This window comes from Miniopterus schreibersii (genome assembly GCF_964146895.1).
Source record: "Miniopterus schreibersii genome assembly, chromosome: 8".
NCBI classification, from domain to species: domain Eukaryota; kingdom Metazoa; phylum Chordata; class Mammalia; order Chiroptera; family Miniopteridae; genus Miniopterus; species Miniopterus schreibersii.
In genome coordinates this window covers 9,632,680-9,649,907 of record NC_138109.1, presented here as the reverse complement: position 1 = coordinate 9,649,907, position 17,228 = coordinate 9,632,680, and the positions used below count along the sequence as shown (strand labels likewise).

Sequence of the window (17,228 nt, the reverse complement as noted above, 5' to 3'; positions counted from 1 at the left end):
GTTGGATTACTATTGCAAAAGGGAACTTGGTCTGGTGTTAAGAATGTCCTCTTGGAGAAAATAAGAGTTTTAACACTTCTAGATCTTAGTTCTAGATGGAGAAAATAACACAAACAACATTTTACTCTTATGATCAATTGTTAATTATAATTGCATGACAAACTTTATGGAAAAAGGGTGACTTGTTAGTAGAGTGTAATGGGGAAGGGACGATTTTTTTCCTGGTTTTCCTTTGTGCGGTGAAATTTTGTGTTGCTCTTGCTTTGGCTGTCTGTGCTGTAGTGGAGTATTTGTCAGTCTGGGGTGGGAAAGGTATTGATGTATCTGCTACTGCGTTATGAGATTATTTGTTACATTATCTTTTAAGAATAGCATCCATTTTAACAGTTGACTTAAGGTTTGTTAATGTTGAGATGTAAAGCTGCCACCTTTATATTTTCCTGCTTCTGATTTTATCGTTGTGAGGGAAACATACAATTGTGGTTACCTTCAAATTTTGAAATTAAAAATATACAATTGTTTGTATAAATGCCTGATGAAGCTTTATTCCTGTTGCACTTGACTGGCTCTAGCTTTACATATGTATCAGGTACCTACATTTTGCTTCCTTGAATCCCCTTGGCTCTCTCTAATTGGTGGGATAAAGGGAGTTCAGAGTGAATATCTTTGCAGCCACTGTAATCACTCTCTCCATCTTTGCCTGCGCCTTCATGTAATAAGGATGCCACTGCCCGGTGCCCATCCTCCCAGTCCCGTTTCATATCCAGCTGTTTCATTTGAATGCAGAGCTGCTTCACTTGTTTTTATGTACAATGTTTCAGCAACACATTACAAAACTCATATTGAATGAGCAAATGACACATGTGCTTGTTTGCTTCTTGTGACATACATTGGTCTGCAAAAAGCTTTCTCAAAGGACCACTGTCTCACTCATGAATATCTGCTCCTGAATTGCTGGATCCTTCCAGGGCCCTGCCTGGACAAAACTTGGTTAAGTGAGATGATTGTGTTGAGAGTCAGGATTGTTTTTAATGTTTTGTTCTTTGCCAACTTTTGGGGGTTTGAATGTTTTTAATTTGAGCTCCAACTTTATTATACTGAAAATCAGACTGCCCATTTTTTTCTTTCTACCCCTTTTCAGAAAGGCCTAAAGAATGTATTTGATGAAGCAATATTGGCTGCCCTGGAGCCTCCAGAACCGAAGAAGAGCCGCAGGTGTGTGCTGCTATGAACATCTCTCCAGAGCCCTTTCTGCACAGCTGGTGTCGGCATTATACTAAAAGCAATGTTTAAATCAAACTAAAGATTAAAAATTAAAATTCGTTTTTGCAATAATGACAAATGCCCTGCACCTACCCATATGCACTCATGTGAAACAAGGCCCATAGGTATGGTCCCCTTCCCCCCTCTCAATACTAGTTAATTTTGAATACTTGTATATTGTCAGAAAAGTGATCAGTACTAGTTTTTGTTTTGTTGTTTCAAAAAAAATTTTTTTTTTTTTTTTTAAAGCAAGGCATGCTTGTGGTGACTCTGTAACAGACTAATTCGGGTTGTTGAAGCTGCTCCTGGGCTCCTCTCTGGGGAGCCGTCTGGGGCATCTAGGGTTTTGTTTTCTTTTTGGGGGGGCGGGGGGGAGTGTGGGTTGTTTTTATTCAGCCGTTTCTAGGAAGTTCATTAACCGCTGGCTAGCCCCTTGGGAGAGGAGGACGGTATGGTGGCGTGCCCCTCTTCCCAGCTCGTTGGGGCAGCGTGCTCCGCCTGGTGCTCTTAGGGAGGGTGCAGCGAATGCCTCATTCCGGACCGGGCTCCTTTCTCTCCACCCTGAGCAGGTTCAGTGCTTGATGAAACTCATGAAAGTGGTGGAGCCTGTCTTGCCCCTCCTCTTTTCTAGGATGCACTATATATGTGACTGACTTTCAAGGAAATTTGTCAGCCATTTGCTGATTTTTTTTTAAGTTAATCTCTAACTTTCACTGATAAATGAAGAAAAGTATTGCACCTTTTGAAATACACCAAATGGATTAAGTACATAATTAAAAAAAACAAAACATTTTTTCCTTGTCAGTCACTGTCTTATATGCTTAGCATAGATGTGCAGCTTAATAGTGTATGATATGGTGTTCCTAGAACACAGCTGAAGACCTGGTATATATGAGGTGTGGTGCTAGAAGACAGATGTCTATGGAATGATTCACATCCTCTTCAAGTTATGAGGATGGAGACCTGCTTCATTAAGAAGCTAGGGGTGGGGTGGGGGTGGGGAGAACATTTAACAACATGGGGACCAGTCAGGGGAATCCCCTTATTTCTGTTTTGCATGAGGAATCCTAGAGCAGCCAATTGAGGCTCTCTAGTTTAATAGAAATCATGGAGAGAGTCTTATGAAGACTCTTCATAAGTGTTAATAGGGACTTTATCAGGTTATTTTGGTTGCAATTTCCAATTTTTAAAAATGTTTAGGTAATCTTCTCCACCTTCCCCAAGTCCTAATTCTTGTAGATTCATTAGTGTTGAACCATTGCTTTCTTATGTCTCAATTCTTTGTATATGCATTCTTTTCAGGTGTATTAAACAAACAAAAAAACCCTTCACAAGCCAGTCTGGGGGTTGTTATTTTCCCTCCGCCTCTTTTTTAGATATTTACTAGTGGTAACTTGACTCTTGTTAACATCAGTTTCTAACAAATTTTGGGGTAAGATTTTAAAAGCTTTATTATTTTTATGTGCTTATGTTTCTTTTCTGGCATTCAGTTTGAGCTAATGCTTTTTACTCCATACGTTTAGGTTTGTGCCTTCTCCCCTAAGTTTGGCATGTAGCCTACAAATTCCTATTTCTTACCAAGTGGGCTCTTAGCAGGTCTTAGTGAAGAAGTGTTAAGGAAGCTCGCCGCTCATGTTGAAAGGAAGCACACCTCGAATCATTCGGTTAGTTGGGAAGCAGCCAGTTCCTCCAAGTTTTCTGTATCTGTGGTTTTCAAACTTTGCTGCTTACTGGAGTGCAGCTTGAGCGATGGGGTATTTAAAAGTTTTCCAGGTATTTCCACAATGCAGCCAAGTTTGAGAACCACTGCTCTTGGGTGGTTAACCCAAACTGCTTCTGTCAGATTCTAGACTCTGTGCTATGAATCTGAATATAGGTGGCAAGAACGATTTATTTACCTTAAGGACATTATACTGGTCTGAGAATTTTAGAAACCAAGAACTGTTAGTCCAGTTAATAAGGTTGATACAGTATAGCCTCATTTTGATAGTTTTTTACAGGGAGTCATGTTTGGCTTGATTCCATACTGTGCTGGAACTAAACTGGGTTGGTTAGGAAGGGGTTAGGAAGATGCAGATCTAAGCTTTACTATTTTACCAATGTGTCTTATTACTTGTTGACAGTGAGACTCTGTGGAGCAGGTGCTGTCTGTCCCTAGTTCTTCGTAGAGTGGCATATAGGTCCATTCTGATTATTCCTGTATCCCTGGCCTAGAGCAGTGTTTGACACATGAGATGGCTCTAAAGACAAACATTGGATGGGTACATGATTTCAAGAATGAATAAATAAGGCAGGTCACATGATTGTGTTGAATTACGCACACCAGAAGAACGATGGTGACAAGGAGGTATATCTTCATTTATCTTCATTGCTGAAAGTGGTGACATTGATTGAAGCTAACATTGTTTTCTAATATTTTCAGTTTCACTTTTACATATCAGACGAATATGAGTGGCAAATGGATGAAGCTAGTATTTTCTGCTAAAATATTGTTTTCTGTTTGACTTAAGAAAATGTGTCTGTCATCTTGGCTTAGTGAGTGATACTGCCCAGGTTGTAAAAGGGTTTAAAACAGTCCTTAGCAGACTTAGTATGTGACAAACTTTATATTTTTTCTTTTCTTTTTTAATCCTCACCCGAGGACATTTTTTCCATTGCTTTTCAGAGAGAGTAGAAGGGGGAGAGAGAGAGTGCAGGAGGCAACCATTTGATGTGGCCTGGGCCTGGGCGTGGGGCAGGGCCAGGCACAAGCCTGCAACTGAGGCACGTGCCCTTGGCCTGAATTGAACTCAGGACTCTTCACTCTGCAGGCTGACCCTCTAACCACTGATCCAAACTGGCCAGGGCAAAAATTTACGTTATTTAGGCTAACACATCGCTGGTTTTCTAATATATCAATGTTTTACTGAAGATCTTAGAAATAGGTTCTGTAGTTTGTTCTAGTTGCATCCTTAGAGCTGGATTTTATGCCAGTAGGGGAGTATATTCTGAAGGGAAGGAAGGGTTGTGGTTTGAAAGGAACAACTGCAGTATTTTCTTTATTCTAAGGTGTATTTTTCCATACATTTTCATATTATAATCCAAGTACCTCTTAAAACTTGTGTGTATGTTTAATGTAGTAGTACTTCTTTTTGGTTCTGAAGAGCTGTCATTAAATCAATAGTATCTCATAATTGTTCTCTTCATAATGATAAAGGTATTTCTTTTTCTTCATTGTTAGGTGTGAACTATTTTTCCTTTTCTCCTCCCATTTTGATGTTGTTAATGGTTATTTGGGTACTGAGTGCCAAGAAACTCTGGTATACAAGGACGCTGCTTCTTGAGAAGGATTGGAACTTAGTCCCCGCTGGGTACAGCTAACGTACATTGGAAACTTAATAGTGTGGGAAAGGGACAGCATTTCACTGGGCAGTAGTAACTAGTACTTTCAGGAAGGGCTGAGCTCCTCAGTGGTTAGGTTATCTCTGATTGATATGTGAAGGAAGTAGCTTTAAATCACCTTTCTAATACAGCCCTCCTTGTTTTCTGTAGGCCTTACCCTGAGTTCCCCCAACTCAGAGCATGGTGACTTAACTACTTAGAACAACAGAAGACCTCACCTTACTATTTTCTTCCCAGGACTATTTAAATACTTTTAAGCTTAGATATTACTTTGAGTTTTTTCCAAAGTGCCCCTACCTTTAAAAAGAAATTATTAGCTACTGGTACACTAATGTTGCATTATAAGCCACCTATAACAGTGGCTTACCACAATAAGCATTTATTTTTCTTATGTGTGGGTCAGTTGGGCTTTGCCTGTAGGCTTCAGATTGGGCTCAGGTTGGCTCCAGAATGCAGGCAACCTGAGAGTTGATGACTTTTTCACGGTGAGCCTGGTGAGCCAAAGTGAGTGCGAGGTCAAGCACATTTAAAAGTTCTCATGTTCCATTGCCCAGAGGATTCCATGTAGCCAAGGCAAAGTCTGAGCCACTCATTCATTCAAAATTCATATTTAGTAAATTCAAACATAGTTTTTTTTTAAAGCACTTACTAAGGTTCTCAGGATATAACAGAACAAAACAGATGCGGGCTCCTGACTTCTAGTTGGAGTTTTCTTTTCCTTACAGTTTTGATAGCTGCCTTCTCTTGAATAGCTGTGTGGTCTCATCCCACTTCGAGAGTGGTTCTTGAGAGAGTAGAAGTTAGAAAAGGACAAAAGCTGCATCTGTGCATGTGCGTGTGCGGGCCAGACACGTGTCAGAGCACACATTCGTGCTGGGCACCAGAGGCCTGGGGATGACAGCCCCAACTCTGTGTGTCCTTTGGTAGGTAACTTACACTCTCCTGGCCTCTGTCTGTAAAGTATGTACTTTATCATTATTGAGGTCTCATATGCAAGTCAGGTGCCTTGTTGGTCAACAATTAATGGGAAGCTTAAAAAATTCCTTAGAGTGGGACTTGAGAGTCAGTCCAGTTCTTAAAAGCTCGCCAGGCAGGACTTAGATTAGCTCTGTTTGGGGATTAGTGCATACCTCAGTGGTTCTTTGGCTGTGCGAATATCACCTTGGGGGAAAATAATGCCTGGGGCCATTTCAGTCAACCCCTGGAGATAGAGCCTGGTTTTTCAAGTTATTTTTTGAGGGGCATCACTTCTTTGAAGTTCACCAGATTATTATTATTATTATTATTATTATTATTATTTTAAAAAATTGTCTTTATTGATTTTAGAGGAAGGGGGGGGGAGAGAGAAACATCAGTGATGAGAGAATCATTGATTGGCTGCCTCCTGCATGCCCCGCACTGGGAATCAAGCTTGCAATCCAGGCATGTGCCCTGACCGGGAATTGAACTGCAATCTCTTGGATCATAGGCTCAATGCTCAACTGCTGAGCCATGCGGGCTGGGCTCACGAGATTATTTTAATATGCCAGCCAGGTTTGAGAACCGTGGCACTAGATGATCTCTTTAAGGTTTCATTTACATTTGATATGAGTTTTTAGAGTAAGTTTGGGCTACAAGTCTTTACAGCTTTATTTGTTCTTTGAGGAAAGAGGTTTTCCAAACTTGTGGTCCCAAACTAGCACTCAGTTCTTTACTCCATCAGAAAGAGGGTTTACAGAGTTAATCATAATAATCTTGTTGGTAGACTGGCACTGCGGTAGTTTGGGCAGATTCCTAAGTAATTAAATAAAAAGAGGGCAGGTGCCCAGCTGGGTGTGCCCAGCAGTTGAACATTGACCTAGGATCCAGGAGATTGCGCTTTGGATTCCAGGTCAGGACACATGCTCGTGGTGCTGGCTCGATCCTCAGTCGGGCGCGTGCAGGAGGCAGCCAGTCAATGACTCTCATCATCGATGTTTCTATCTCTCTCCCTCTCCCTTCCTCTCTCTGAAATCAATAAAGATACATATATTTTTTAAAAAGGCAGGTATTTGAGTTGTAGAGATCAACTAAAGTTTTCTAAGTAAAAGCTGGAATGTAGAGAAAGGCTGTATTCCCTGATAACTTCAATACAAATGTGCTCTACAAGTGTCGCTGGGTGGAGATGGGTGTCCTTTCCACTCTTCTCAGGAATATTCTTATGCATCTGCAGAGAGCACATAGGACCAAATTCCAAATAGTGCTGCTAGAAATGAGTATAAAATTGAAGTTATTCCAAGACTAAGTTGTACTTCCTAGGATGTTAAGTCTCTTCCTAACTTAAAAACACCATTTTATTCTTTTGCTGCAGATGCACTCCTCTTCCCCCTCCAACACCCATTGTTTGTCAGACCTTTGGGCAGGGTGTGGGCCAGTGTTATGTGGCTTTATTTCCCTTTCTTGTCAGTAAATAAATAGTTTCAGGTGGATTGATTTTTTTTTTTTAAGTCTGAGTGATTAAAGAGGTAGCTTCCTCTGTGTATTAGCCTGATACTGATGAGAATTGATATTTGATTGGATAGGGTCTGAGTTTTCTGTGTTTTCTTTTGTGATTTAGCTGTAATTTGATGCAAAGTCAGGTAGCCAGCCTTCTCAGAGGCAGGAACTGGAGAGGGCTTGCAAATGTTTGTTTCTGAGCCATAAGCCTTGAACTGAAGTTAACTTCCTGACCATGGGCTATTGGGAAGAAGGTGGGAGAGCTCGTGCCACAACCATGCTATCTGTTTCTTGTTTCTTTTAAACAATGTATGTGGCCACTTTTAACCCCTCCTCTGTTTTCTCTTTTCCTATGTGCTCTCTAGTTGGCTTCTTGGATTGTTGAGATGAGCTCCACCTAGTGGTGAATTTGTTAAAATTCTGGTGAATCGAGGGTACTTAATTTCTGGACACAACTGCTTATGGGGTCTTGATAGATGTCTGAAGGGAAGGGAGAAGGTGATGATGAAGAAGGGGATGAAGGCTGAGTAAATATTACTGGTGGGCTGGGGAGACTTATGGGTTCTTTAGGAGAGATGAAGAGTCAGTCTGAGAATTCCTAGTGAATAAAAATTTAAAATCCAAGGTGATGTTGGCTGTAGTAATTGGCTTTGAGTTTCTTTTCTGGCCTTACTAGCTGCGTGACGTTGGATAAACACTGAATGTCCCTAAGCTTCATTTGCTTCATCTGTAATTTAGGAATAATATCTACATCTTAGGGTTGAGTGTGAGGATTAAATGAGGTCATACATGTGGATGTGTTCTGTAAATACAAAAGTGCAGTGCAAATATTAACAGCTACCAGATTTGCATTGCAATGGGAAGAATTTAGGTTATGAGTAATTATTTACTGATGACATTGTCACATGCTACTGGGTGTATATTGTAGATTTTGTATTTTAGTAATTATAGGAGTATAGGTTTAGTATTTATAGAACTAGGATGTTGGAACTCAAAGGTAGTTTAGAGCTTTCTTTCATTTCTTTTTTTATCCTCACCTGAGGATATGTTTTTTGATTTTGGAGGGGGGAGAGAGAGAAATAGATGTGAGAGAAACATCCATCGGTTGCCTCCTGTACGCATCCTGACAGGGGATTGAACCCGAAACCTAGGTACAACCCTGACTGGAAATCAAACCTGTAACCTTTGTGGTGTATAGGACAGTGCTCTTAACCAACAAAGCCACCCAGCTAGAGCCAGAGCTTTCTTTAAGAAGAACCTAAGACCTAGAGATAGGGTTTCCCCCTAGCTTTTTAATCTTGTGGAAGTACTTCATGTACACAGTAAGTTGTATCTAAGGAGCTCTAGATACTTTATCTTGGAAATTACTTTGTTTTTAGGATGCCTGGGAGGCAGGAAAACAAAAAACCTCTGCAGATCAGGTCAGTTGTGCAGTTTCCCCAATGTCCCAGAGTTACCAGGTCTGACCTAGGTTGGCCAAATCTCTGAGGCTAGCATAAAGATCTTGCTGATCCAAGCTAGTTTAGGAACATCAAGGGATAAATGTTCAGAAGACATTGTTAAGAACTACAAATCTCCCCAAAGCTTTTGTGTAAAGTCAATTTAACAGATATTTACTTAGTACTAAGAGAGGCCCTCTGTTAGATAGTATGGTAGATGAGGAAGGTTGTAGTAAGAATAGAAGTAAGGGAGGGTAACTGAATATACCAGGAAGAAGAGAAAATACAGTTTTGTGTGTATATTGTTTGGGGACGACGGGGAGAGGTGAAAAGAAATCAGGAAAAGCTTCTTGAAAAAGTTGACATTTTAGTTGTATTTTAGTAGATGGGTCTGATTTGGAAATCTAGAGCTACATGGGGTGAGGGTGGGGTTAAGTGGATGAGTATGGATTTCTGGGAAGGGAGGAATGGGGGACACTTGGCCAGTTTTGGGGAGTAGTCAGGAGCCCTATTTAGGAATAGGTATAGTGGGCAGAAAGCTAGCTCTCAAGGGCCCCCATAAACAAATCAGTGAATTAAAGAGGGAACATTATACTGAGGGAAAGCTCTCTTCTAACTACCCAGGATCATAAAAGAAATGGAACATACTCTTTGGTGAAAGAATAGCTATGTTTATTAAGCAATTACTATGCTTTGCACGGTGTTAAACCCACAGTGTTACGACAGTTCTCACAATAGCTATATGACATTGATACTATAAGTATCTTCATTTTATAGATAAAGACTCCGAGATTCTATAATTGGTTAATATCTCCAGCCAGAGTTGGAACTCAGGTCTATCTGATTCTGGAGCCTGCGTGTTTAACCATATGTATCTTGTGAAAATAAAATACATGTGACTGATTACAAAGCTGAAAATTGTAGTTCAAGCATCATGTAATGCCAGGGCAAGCAGAGCAATGAGGCTTCATCTACAATGACAGATGTATCTGGTAGGAGCTTTTTAGGGAGGGTGACTTCATTGTATGTAGCATGAGAGAAAGATACCCTTTGTGTTGAGTATGAGGTATCTTTGAATTTGGGTAGTTAGCCCCTAGAGTCATTATAGTAGGCCCGAAAGTTGGCAGAGGAGGGTTTCTTGATGAGAAAGCTGGACCTTAGTGAGTACCCAAAGCCAGGGGATAGTCTGAGTGCAGTTCTGAGATCTGGCACCCTTTCTCTTTACTATCCCACATAAAGGCCTTTAGAATAGCACCATTGTTTCCCACATATCTAATATGGGCCTGTTCAGGAGCAAGGAACTCTGTTATTAGGGAACAAAATCTCATTGGCTGGACCCAAATAAAGGAAGCTGATTGGGATTCTGGAGCTACATCTTCCCAATGCTCAGGAGTCCTCACATTGTTTTGAATTTAGGTAGTAACCTCATAAACTTCAAATCATGTTTGTATTAGTGATTTCACTTATTCTCAGTCCTGTAAGGGAGGTAGGATAGATGGGATCGTTTATCAGATGGCAAGAGGTTATACAATTCGGCATTGTGATGGAAAGCACACGTGTAGGCTTTGGATTTGAATTTGGGCCCTGTCACTTGATCTTTGACCTTCCGCAAGTAACTTAAACCTTCTGAGTCTTGCATTCTCCTCTGTGAAATGGAAATAGCTATATTTACTTTACCTGAGAGTTGTGAGAGTTAAATGAAATGCTTTACATAAAGCACTTAGCACAGTGCTTGGCAAGTAGTACCAGGGCCATAGAGCCCTGTTGGCTTCTGGGTCATAGGCTGCTATATGAGTGAGGGGCCCTCAGCCCCATTGCCAGGAGCAGGATAAGACTTTCAGGGAGCTTGAGAGTGTATCATACCCTTCTTATGTCTCATCTGTAACAACTCAGTGACAGGGATGGGTGTTTGGAGCTCCAGACCCACAGGGGAGCCTTCGTGCCAGCTTCCTGGACCTCCTTTGTAAAGCTTTATAAGATCTGCACTGGTCTGATGGGAGAGGAATTTTGGGCTTGGTTCTGAATCTTTTACTCCCTAAAGAAATGCCCCCTTTCTCCACAGCTTGAGAACTTCACAGTTGTATTGGTGTTAGGGAGTTTGCTACATCCCCTGGCAGCTGTGAAGGGTGGGTAGGCACCTGAATTCTTCACTTCTCATGAGAATGACTTCACCCCAGTATGCTGAGTTTGCTGCTACCTCATCCACTACTGCAGTAGTCCCCCTTATCTGTGGGGGATATATTCTGAGGCCCCCAGTGGGTGCCTGAAACCGCAGATAGTACTGAGCCCTAATCAACTTCTTTCAACTCTGCTAGAAATGTGGCAGCAGCTTCTTCGTAGGCAGACACAGCCTCTCCAGTAACTTTTATATATTTCAGTCCAAAGCAGTGAATGGCTCGGTGTCAGGGCATCCCTTGCTGAAGTCTTTGTACAAGCTCAATGCTTTCTGGTGCAACACGTTGCTGTCAGTCAGAACACATTTTATGTTCATGTCTTTGACCCACAAATTTAATGCCTTTTCCATCTTAACTAAACACATATCATGCACTATGGCTGTAACTTTTGTAGTTTGAGGTGTGACAGCAAAAACTTAGCACAAATTTCTTTTTCCTTCACAATTTCACAGATTTTTTTTTTTTACTGTAGATCTAAGAAACCTCAACATATGATTTTTCCCCCTTTTAACCTTTTCACTTAAAGGAAGCACCTTATGGTTTCTCTTTGGCATATCCGAATTGCCAGAAAAACTGCTGTGCTTTGGGACCATTAGTAAGTAAAATAAGGGTGACTTAAACATAAGCACTGTAGTACCACAACAGTCAATCTCATAACTGAGACAGCTACTAAGTGACAAACTGGCAGGTAGCATATGCAGCATGGATACGCCAAACAAAGGGATGATTTATGTTCAGGGTGGGGGAGAATGGGGCAGTGTGAGATTTCATCACATAACTCAGAATGACATGCAATTTAAGACTTATGAATTGTTTATTTCTGGAATTTTCCATTTAATATTTTTGAACCGCAGTTGACCACAGGTAACTGAAACTGCAGAAAGTGAAACCACAGGTAAAGGGGGGGACTTTATCTGTGGTTTGTATAAAATTCCCGTCTTCAATGCCACTCGATTCTAAGACCAGCCTTTCCTTAGGCCATAGGGATCATGAAACCTGGTAAATGTAGTGTGACTAAATGGAGTCCTGTGTTTTGTTTTTTTGCATTATGGTGTTTGATGTTATCTCCTAATTTCTCCCAGGTTGGTAATGTCATTACTGGAAAAAGCTCTGTATTGGGAGTTGAGAGACCCAGGTTCTAGTTGGGGCACCAGAATTTCCTTGGAAGAGTTGCTATTCCTCTTTTGGCCTCAGTTTCCCCATGCGTAGATAAAATAGTTTTCCATTCTTTATGGTTTGTGTCTTTTTAGCAGTAGACTCCTTTTTCCCCCCAAATAAAATCTTACATAGAACCTCATTATAGAAACAGAAAAGGTATCATGAAACAACTGCTGTGATTGAAACAAGCCCAGCAGGTTTGTTCCCCTGACTGCTTCCTTGTCCTTAACACGGGTACACACTTTGTGCACCCCTGTTGGACTTGTAGGGCTTTGCCAAGAGATTTGAACACCACTGGTGCAGGATCATCTCTACAACTCTAGGAATTTTTTGCTATTGACAGGTATTTAATAAAAATCTATAAAACCTGTGTATTAAATATACAAGTAGACTTAATGAGTCTTCAAGAAGAATTAGGTTTTCATTGATATATTTGAGAGGTTCTAAAGTTTGGTTCAGTCTGTAGTGTTTTGTTTATTGCAGTGTCCAGTTAAGACTGACTGGATTTTTACTTGTAGGATAAATATGGTTTCTTAACAGTGGCAGACACTGTATTTCCCTATCTTATGGACCACTTTTTTTTCCTGGGAATACCAGTGGGATCCAAGCATTAATAAAATTCAGTAGTGAAACTATATCCCCTTACAGATCTCTTCTTGTAAATATTCTGACATCTCTATTACAATTTATATAAAATGAGCATTAGCTGTGGTTATTTGTGTTTTGGGAATCAATACTAGTTCCATATAGAACTTTTTAAAGAGAAACAATATCAAATAATAGGAGAAGCACACATATTTTGGAGTAGAGGACCTACACTTGAATTAGACTCAATAACTAGCTGTGTTGAGCAAACCAGTTTTTCAGTCTTGATTTACACATCTGTAAAGTGAGCCAATAAAACCTGCTAACCTTTTGCGGAATTGCCATAAGGATTAGGGATAATGGATCTTCAATCTCCAATGATCATTCAGACAAAAGGACACAGATTGGCCTGTTAGGGAGCTCTTCTCAGAGAAGGGCATCCAATTTTATAATGTTAGGGGTTCAAAATGGCTCATCACCGTGTGATTGACTCTTAGGTATTCATTTCAGGGAACACTTGTTCTCTCTCATCCATTTTTGACCTGTAATGCTCCAGAGGAGCCACTAGATGGCAGAGAAACAGCAAGAAAAGTCTGGTCAGTTGTGGGACTTAGCAAGGTTTCTTGAATTTCTGCCTTTCTCATTGCCCCTGAGAAGAGAGTGTAAGCTCTCAAACTGGTGGGAAAAGAGCCCACTGCCCGCAGCATCTTGTCACCCATACCTCCAGCCTGTACTTCCAGTTCTGAGAACTGTTATTACCCTCCAGAGCCAATGATCTTGCTGCCATTTCTCAACTGAATGTCTTTTTAAAAAAAGATATATATATATATTAAAAATTTTTTAATTTATTGATTTTAGAGAGAGAGAGAGAAAGGGGTAGAGAGTGAGAAAAACATCAGTCTGTTGCTCCACCTATCTATGCATTCATTCATTTGGTTGATTCTTGTATGTGCCCTCACGAGGGATTGAACCTGCAACCCTGGTGTATCGGGACAATGCTCTAACCAACTGAACTACCTGGCCAGGGCATACCTGAATGTCTTTCAGTTAACCTTCAGGCAAGCATCAGCCTTCATTCTTCCTATTTAAAAAAAAATGGATCATGAACCAAGCCTTGGTGCAGACTCTGTCCTTGCAGACCAAGACATCCTGTTATAGACGGATGCACTTTGTCCTTATAAGCAGCAGCATCAAATTTGAGCTGCCAGGGAAGAGTGAAATGTCCATGTGGGGTGGGAGTTGGAGGGAATTGGTTCATTTCAGGCTGTAGAAAAGGTTTGGATTGGTTGGAATGTGTGCAAGCAGAGAATTTCTCTTTGGGTGTACATTGGGACTGTTAGACCAGGTAACCTCCACATTCTCTTACAGTTCTGAGCCTAGATGGCCAGAATGGGTAAATAAGGGGGAATCTACAGCTTTTCCCTGGGTCATTCAGAAAGATTTCCTACTGGTGGTTTTCTGCCAGCCCCCTTTAGCTTCTAAGGAGGGAAGCTGTATGTCTAACAGTGTTGAAGCTCCTTAATTTGCTAACGCCCACAGTAGAACATGGGAAAATCAAGGAGTTAGGAGCAAATTGGTAGACTCCTGAGCCTGGAAGTAGCCTTGAAAGATCATGTGCTCCATATGCTTACCTGTGGGCAGATAAATGAATTAGGAGGAAGCTAAGGCCTGAGGCCCCATAAGTCAGGCTGAGAAGGCCTTGGGCAGGCCTGAGGCTTAAACACCCTGGCCATTTCTTAGCATGCCTGGGCCTTCAATTCATGTGTAGCCACTTGGCTCTGGTCTCACACTGCCTGATGTTTTTAGAGAGAAACATTGATTTGCTGTTCCACTTATTCATCATTCACTGGTTGATTCTTGTATGTGCCCTGACTGGGGATCAAACCCACAACCTTGGCATATTGGGACGACGCTCTAACAAACTGAGCTACCTGGCCAGGGTCGTCTGTCATCTTTTCTTAACCTGTATGTGAGGCTCTCCTTGTGTCCAGCATGGCATTGAGCACATAATGAGTTCAGATATTTGAACAGAAGAAAGGCAGGGAGAAGAGGACGAGTCAGAATACGGAAGAAACCAACGGGAAAAACATGCTCATCCTCAGGAAAGCCTGTGAGGCAAGTAGAACAGGTGATTTTACAAATGAGAAAACTGGCTTAGAATTGAGCTTCTATAAGATTTCACAGGTTGAACCAGAGTCTTTTGGTTCTGAGTGCAGTGTTCCCTGTGCTTTAGCACCCCTGTACTCTAGCACCGTACTTCTGTGTGGGTGGTACCTTTTTTCCACTCAGTGGTACTGTGGTTGGGAAAGCTAGAACTGGCATTCCACCAATTCACAAGGTGGATAGGATTCATCCTTTGAAGCCCTTGTGTCCATTTTCCCTCCATGAAGCCACATGCCCTTGGGACAGATTATTGCTCACACTTGGTCAGGTTGAGATAGGGACTACTCATGGGAGACCAGGCTGACAGCCGAAGATTTCACATCCAGATGAAAGAGTTTGGGTTTTGTTTCCCTCAAGAGTTTTTCCCTTTAGATATTAAAGGCTAAACCACCCCTTTTGGGGCTGAGAAGCCGGACATTAGGGGAAGAAGCATTAAAAGGGGGGGGGTGGAATTTATTAACTTACTGTGGAAGTTGTAGGCTTTGGAGTAAAACATCTAAGTTTCAAACCATCGCTGCTAGCAAATAGCTGTGACTTTAGACAAATCTGTTAACCTTTCTCAGCTTCAGTTTCTTTATTCTTAAAAGATATGTTCCTATGTTGGAAGGCTGATGAGAATTAGAGATGCATGCCCAGAGAAGGCCATGCCTCCTGAGTGAGTGTTCCACATCCTGGTTACTCACAGTCTCGCCTGTGTGCTGCCATGGGATGGACCCCTGATTGTCTTCTCCACTGGTGAGCTGAGAGCAGGAATCCCAGGCCTGGTTCTTGGGAAGCTCACCCCAGGGGCTATAGAATCTGATGCATTTGTACTTTCCCAGGAGAAGGGGGAGGATGTCTTTAAACTTCTTGCTGGCTGCTGGGCCCTGGGACAAAGGGGAGACAAGCCCCAGGGCTGAGACAATCATGTCTTTATTATCTCAGATGTCTCAGGCCTGTCCCCCGCCTGGAGATATATGGCCGGGAGGGCTAGCTCCATGGCCTCGGCGGGATTCCAGGTCCTAGGAATGTCTGGCTGTTTTATAGCAAACAGAATCACGCACAACAGCCCAGCATCCAGGCATCTCCACCCCAGCAAGCTCTTTCTCTCTGCCAACTTGTAAAACAGTGGGACCTACAGCAGTGTGACACAGGCCCCATGCCTCTTGGGGTCCCAGCAGCTGGCATAGGGCAGCAATCCTGGTAATGGTGAACCCATCCAAAGCTCTGGGCACAGGGCCAGCAGTGCAGGCCTGGCCACACCCAGGGACCATCTTTCAGACCCAGGCCTTGCCTGGCTCAATTCTCCAAGCCATGGACTGCCTGGATTCTAGTCTTTCCCTTTTGACCCCTTGGGAGTAGCTGCAGGGAGCCACTGAGAAGGCTTGTTTATAGATGCACTTGGCACAGGATGGGGAGACCAGCAGCGATGAATCCTTGAGTTCCAACTTCCAGCTGCTCCCAGGTGCTGGGGAGCCTTCCACTCTGGGCCCCGAAGAAATGAGTCCACACTGTTGTCTTTGGCTGAGGCTACAGGAACTCGGAGATGAGACCAGGAGACAGTGGGTCAGATGGCTGTCCACGGCATCATTTATTAACAAAACCATGTGGGCTGGCCCTCCAGGGAGGCCTTGCACAGGGACCAGGGATCATGGACCCAGACTGAGGCTTTTCTCTGGGGCCTTGAAAGGGGCGTGGGGTACTGCAATCCAGGGACAGCAGTGGATGTAGGTGTTTCAATCTATTCCCCCTATTCCTTTATTCTGAAAGAGTTCAGAATACCATCCCCAGAGCTGTAGTGTTTTAGAGCTTTCAAGGATTTGGGCCCATCCTGTGCTGCCCTCATCAGGCTGGCAGTCCACCTTGTGCCTCTAGTACTCAGCAGATGACCACCCTGCATTTCTTCCTGGAGTGCATGCCTCAGTTCATTTGACATTTATTCACTGCTTCCTGATCCGCCTCCCCTCCTTATAAAACAGTAGATCCAGATCCCACCCTGAAAGAGCTCACAATTCGAGGGGGAGGGTGGGATGTGTAAGCAATAGTGTGTATGGCACAAGGTGGTATGGACTTGAGGGGAAGCACAGGTCTGTAAAAGGGGCACCCACCCATTTTTCTCTAAAGTGTCCTCTGCCCAGCTGAAGTCTGGGGAGCCTACACTGAAACATCTGGCTTAGTGAGTCTTAGAGGAGGGGTGGTGGCAGGCACATCCTCCAATGTTAACAGCAATAGTAATAGCTGATGGCTGAGCAGCAGCTGTGTGACAGGCAGTGTGCTAAGTGCTTTACATTCTCTACCTTCACAATAGCTCAGTTCGTAACTGAGGAAACAGGTTAAATGACTTGCCCAAAGTACATAGGACGGGTTGGAGCAGGGGTTAGTAGACTCCAGACCATTTAACCTCTGGAGTTCTCTTTGGGGGAAGTAATAGAATAGCCAGCGGGCAAATGGTATATGTAATTTGAAATGCTTATTTTAGTCACAAGATTTATTGTGAAATGTCAGAACTAACAGAGCAAGGTATTTTGTCTCTCAAAGGCAGGGGTCATAGGTTAAAGGTCGAGGACCTCTTTTTTTGCTAATGAGCTGATGCCTCTGCTGGGTGAGCTGGACAGAGCTCTGACCCTTGAGG

General features: G+C 42.5%; 1 protein-coding gene across 1 annotated transcript in view; it reads left to right on the top strand.

The window, feature by feature from the left end:
• Positions 1-2,601, top strand: part of CDC42 (cell division cycle 42) — a 35,717-nt gene extending 33,116 nt beyond the window's left edge. Inside the window, exon 6 of the mRNA XM_081145514.1 lies at positions 1,142-2,601. Coding sequence (XP_081001640.1) covers positions 1,142-1,231 — 90 coding nt within the window. The 3' untranslated portion in view covers positions 1,232-2,601. The remainder of the gene's footprint in view (positions 1-1,141) is intronic.
• The last annotated feature ends 14,627 nt before the right edge of the window (positions 2,602-17,228 follow it).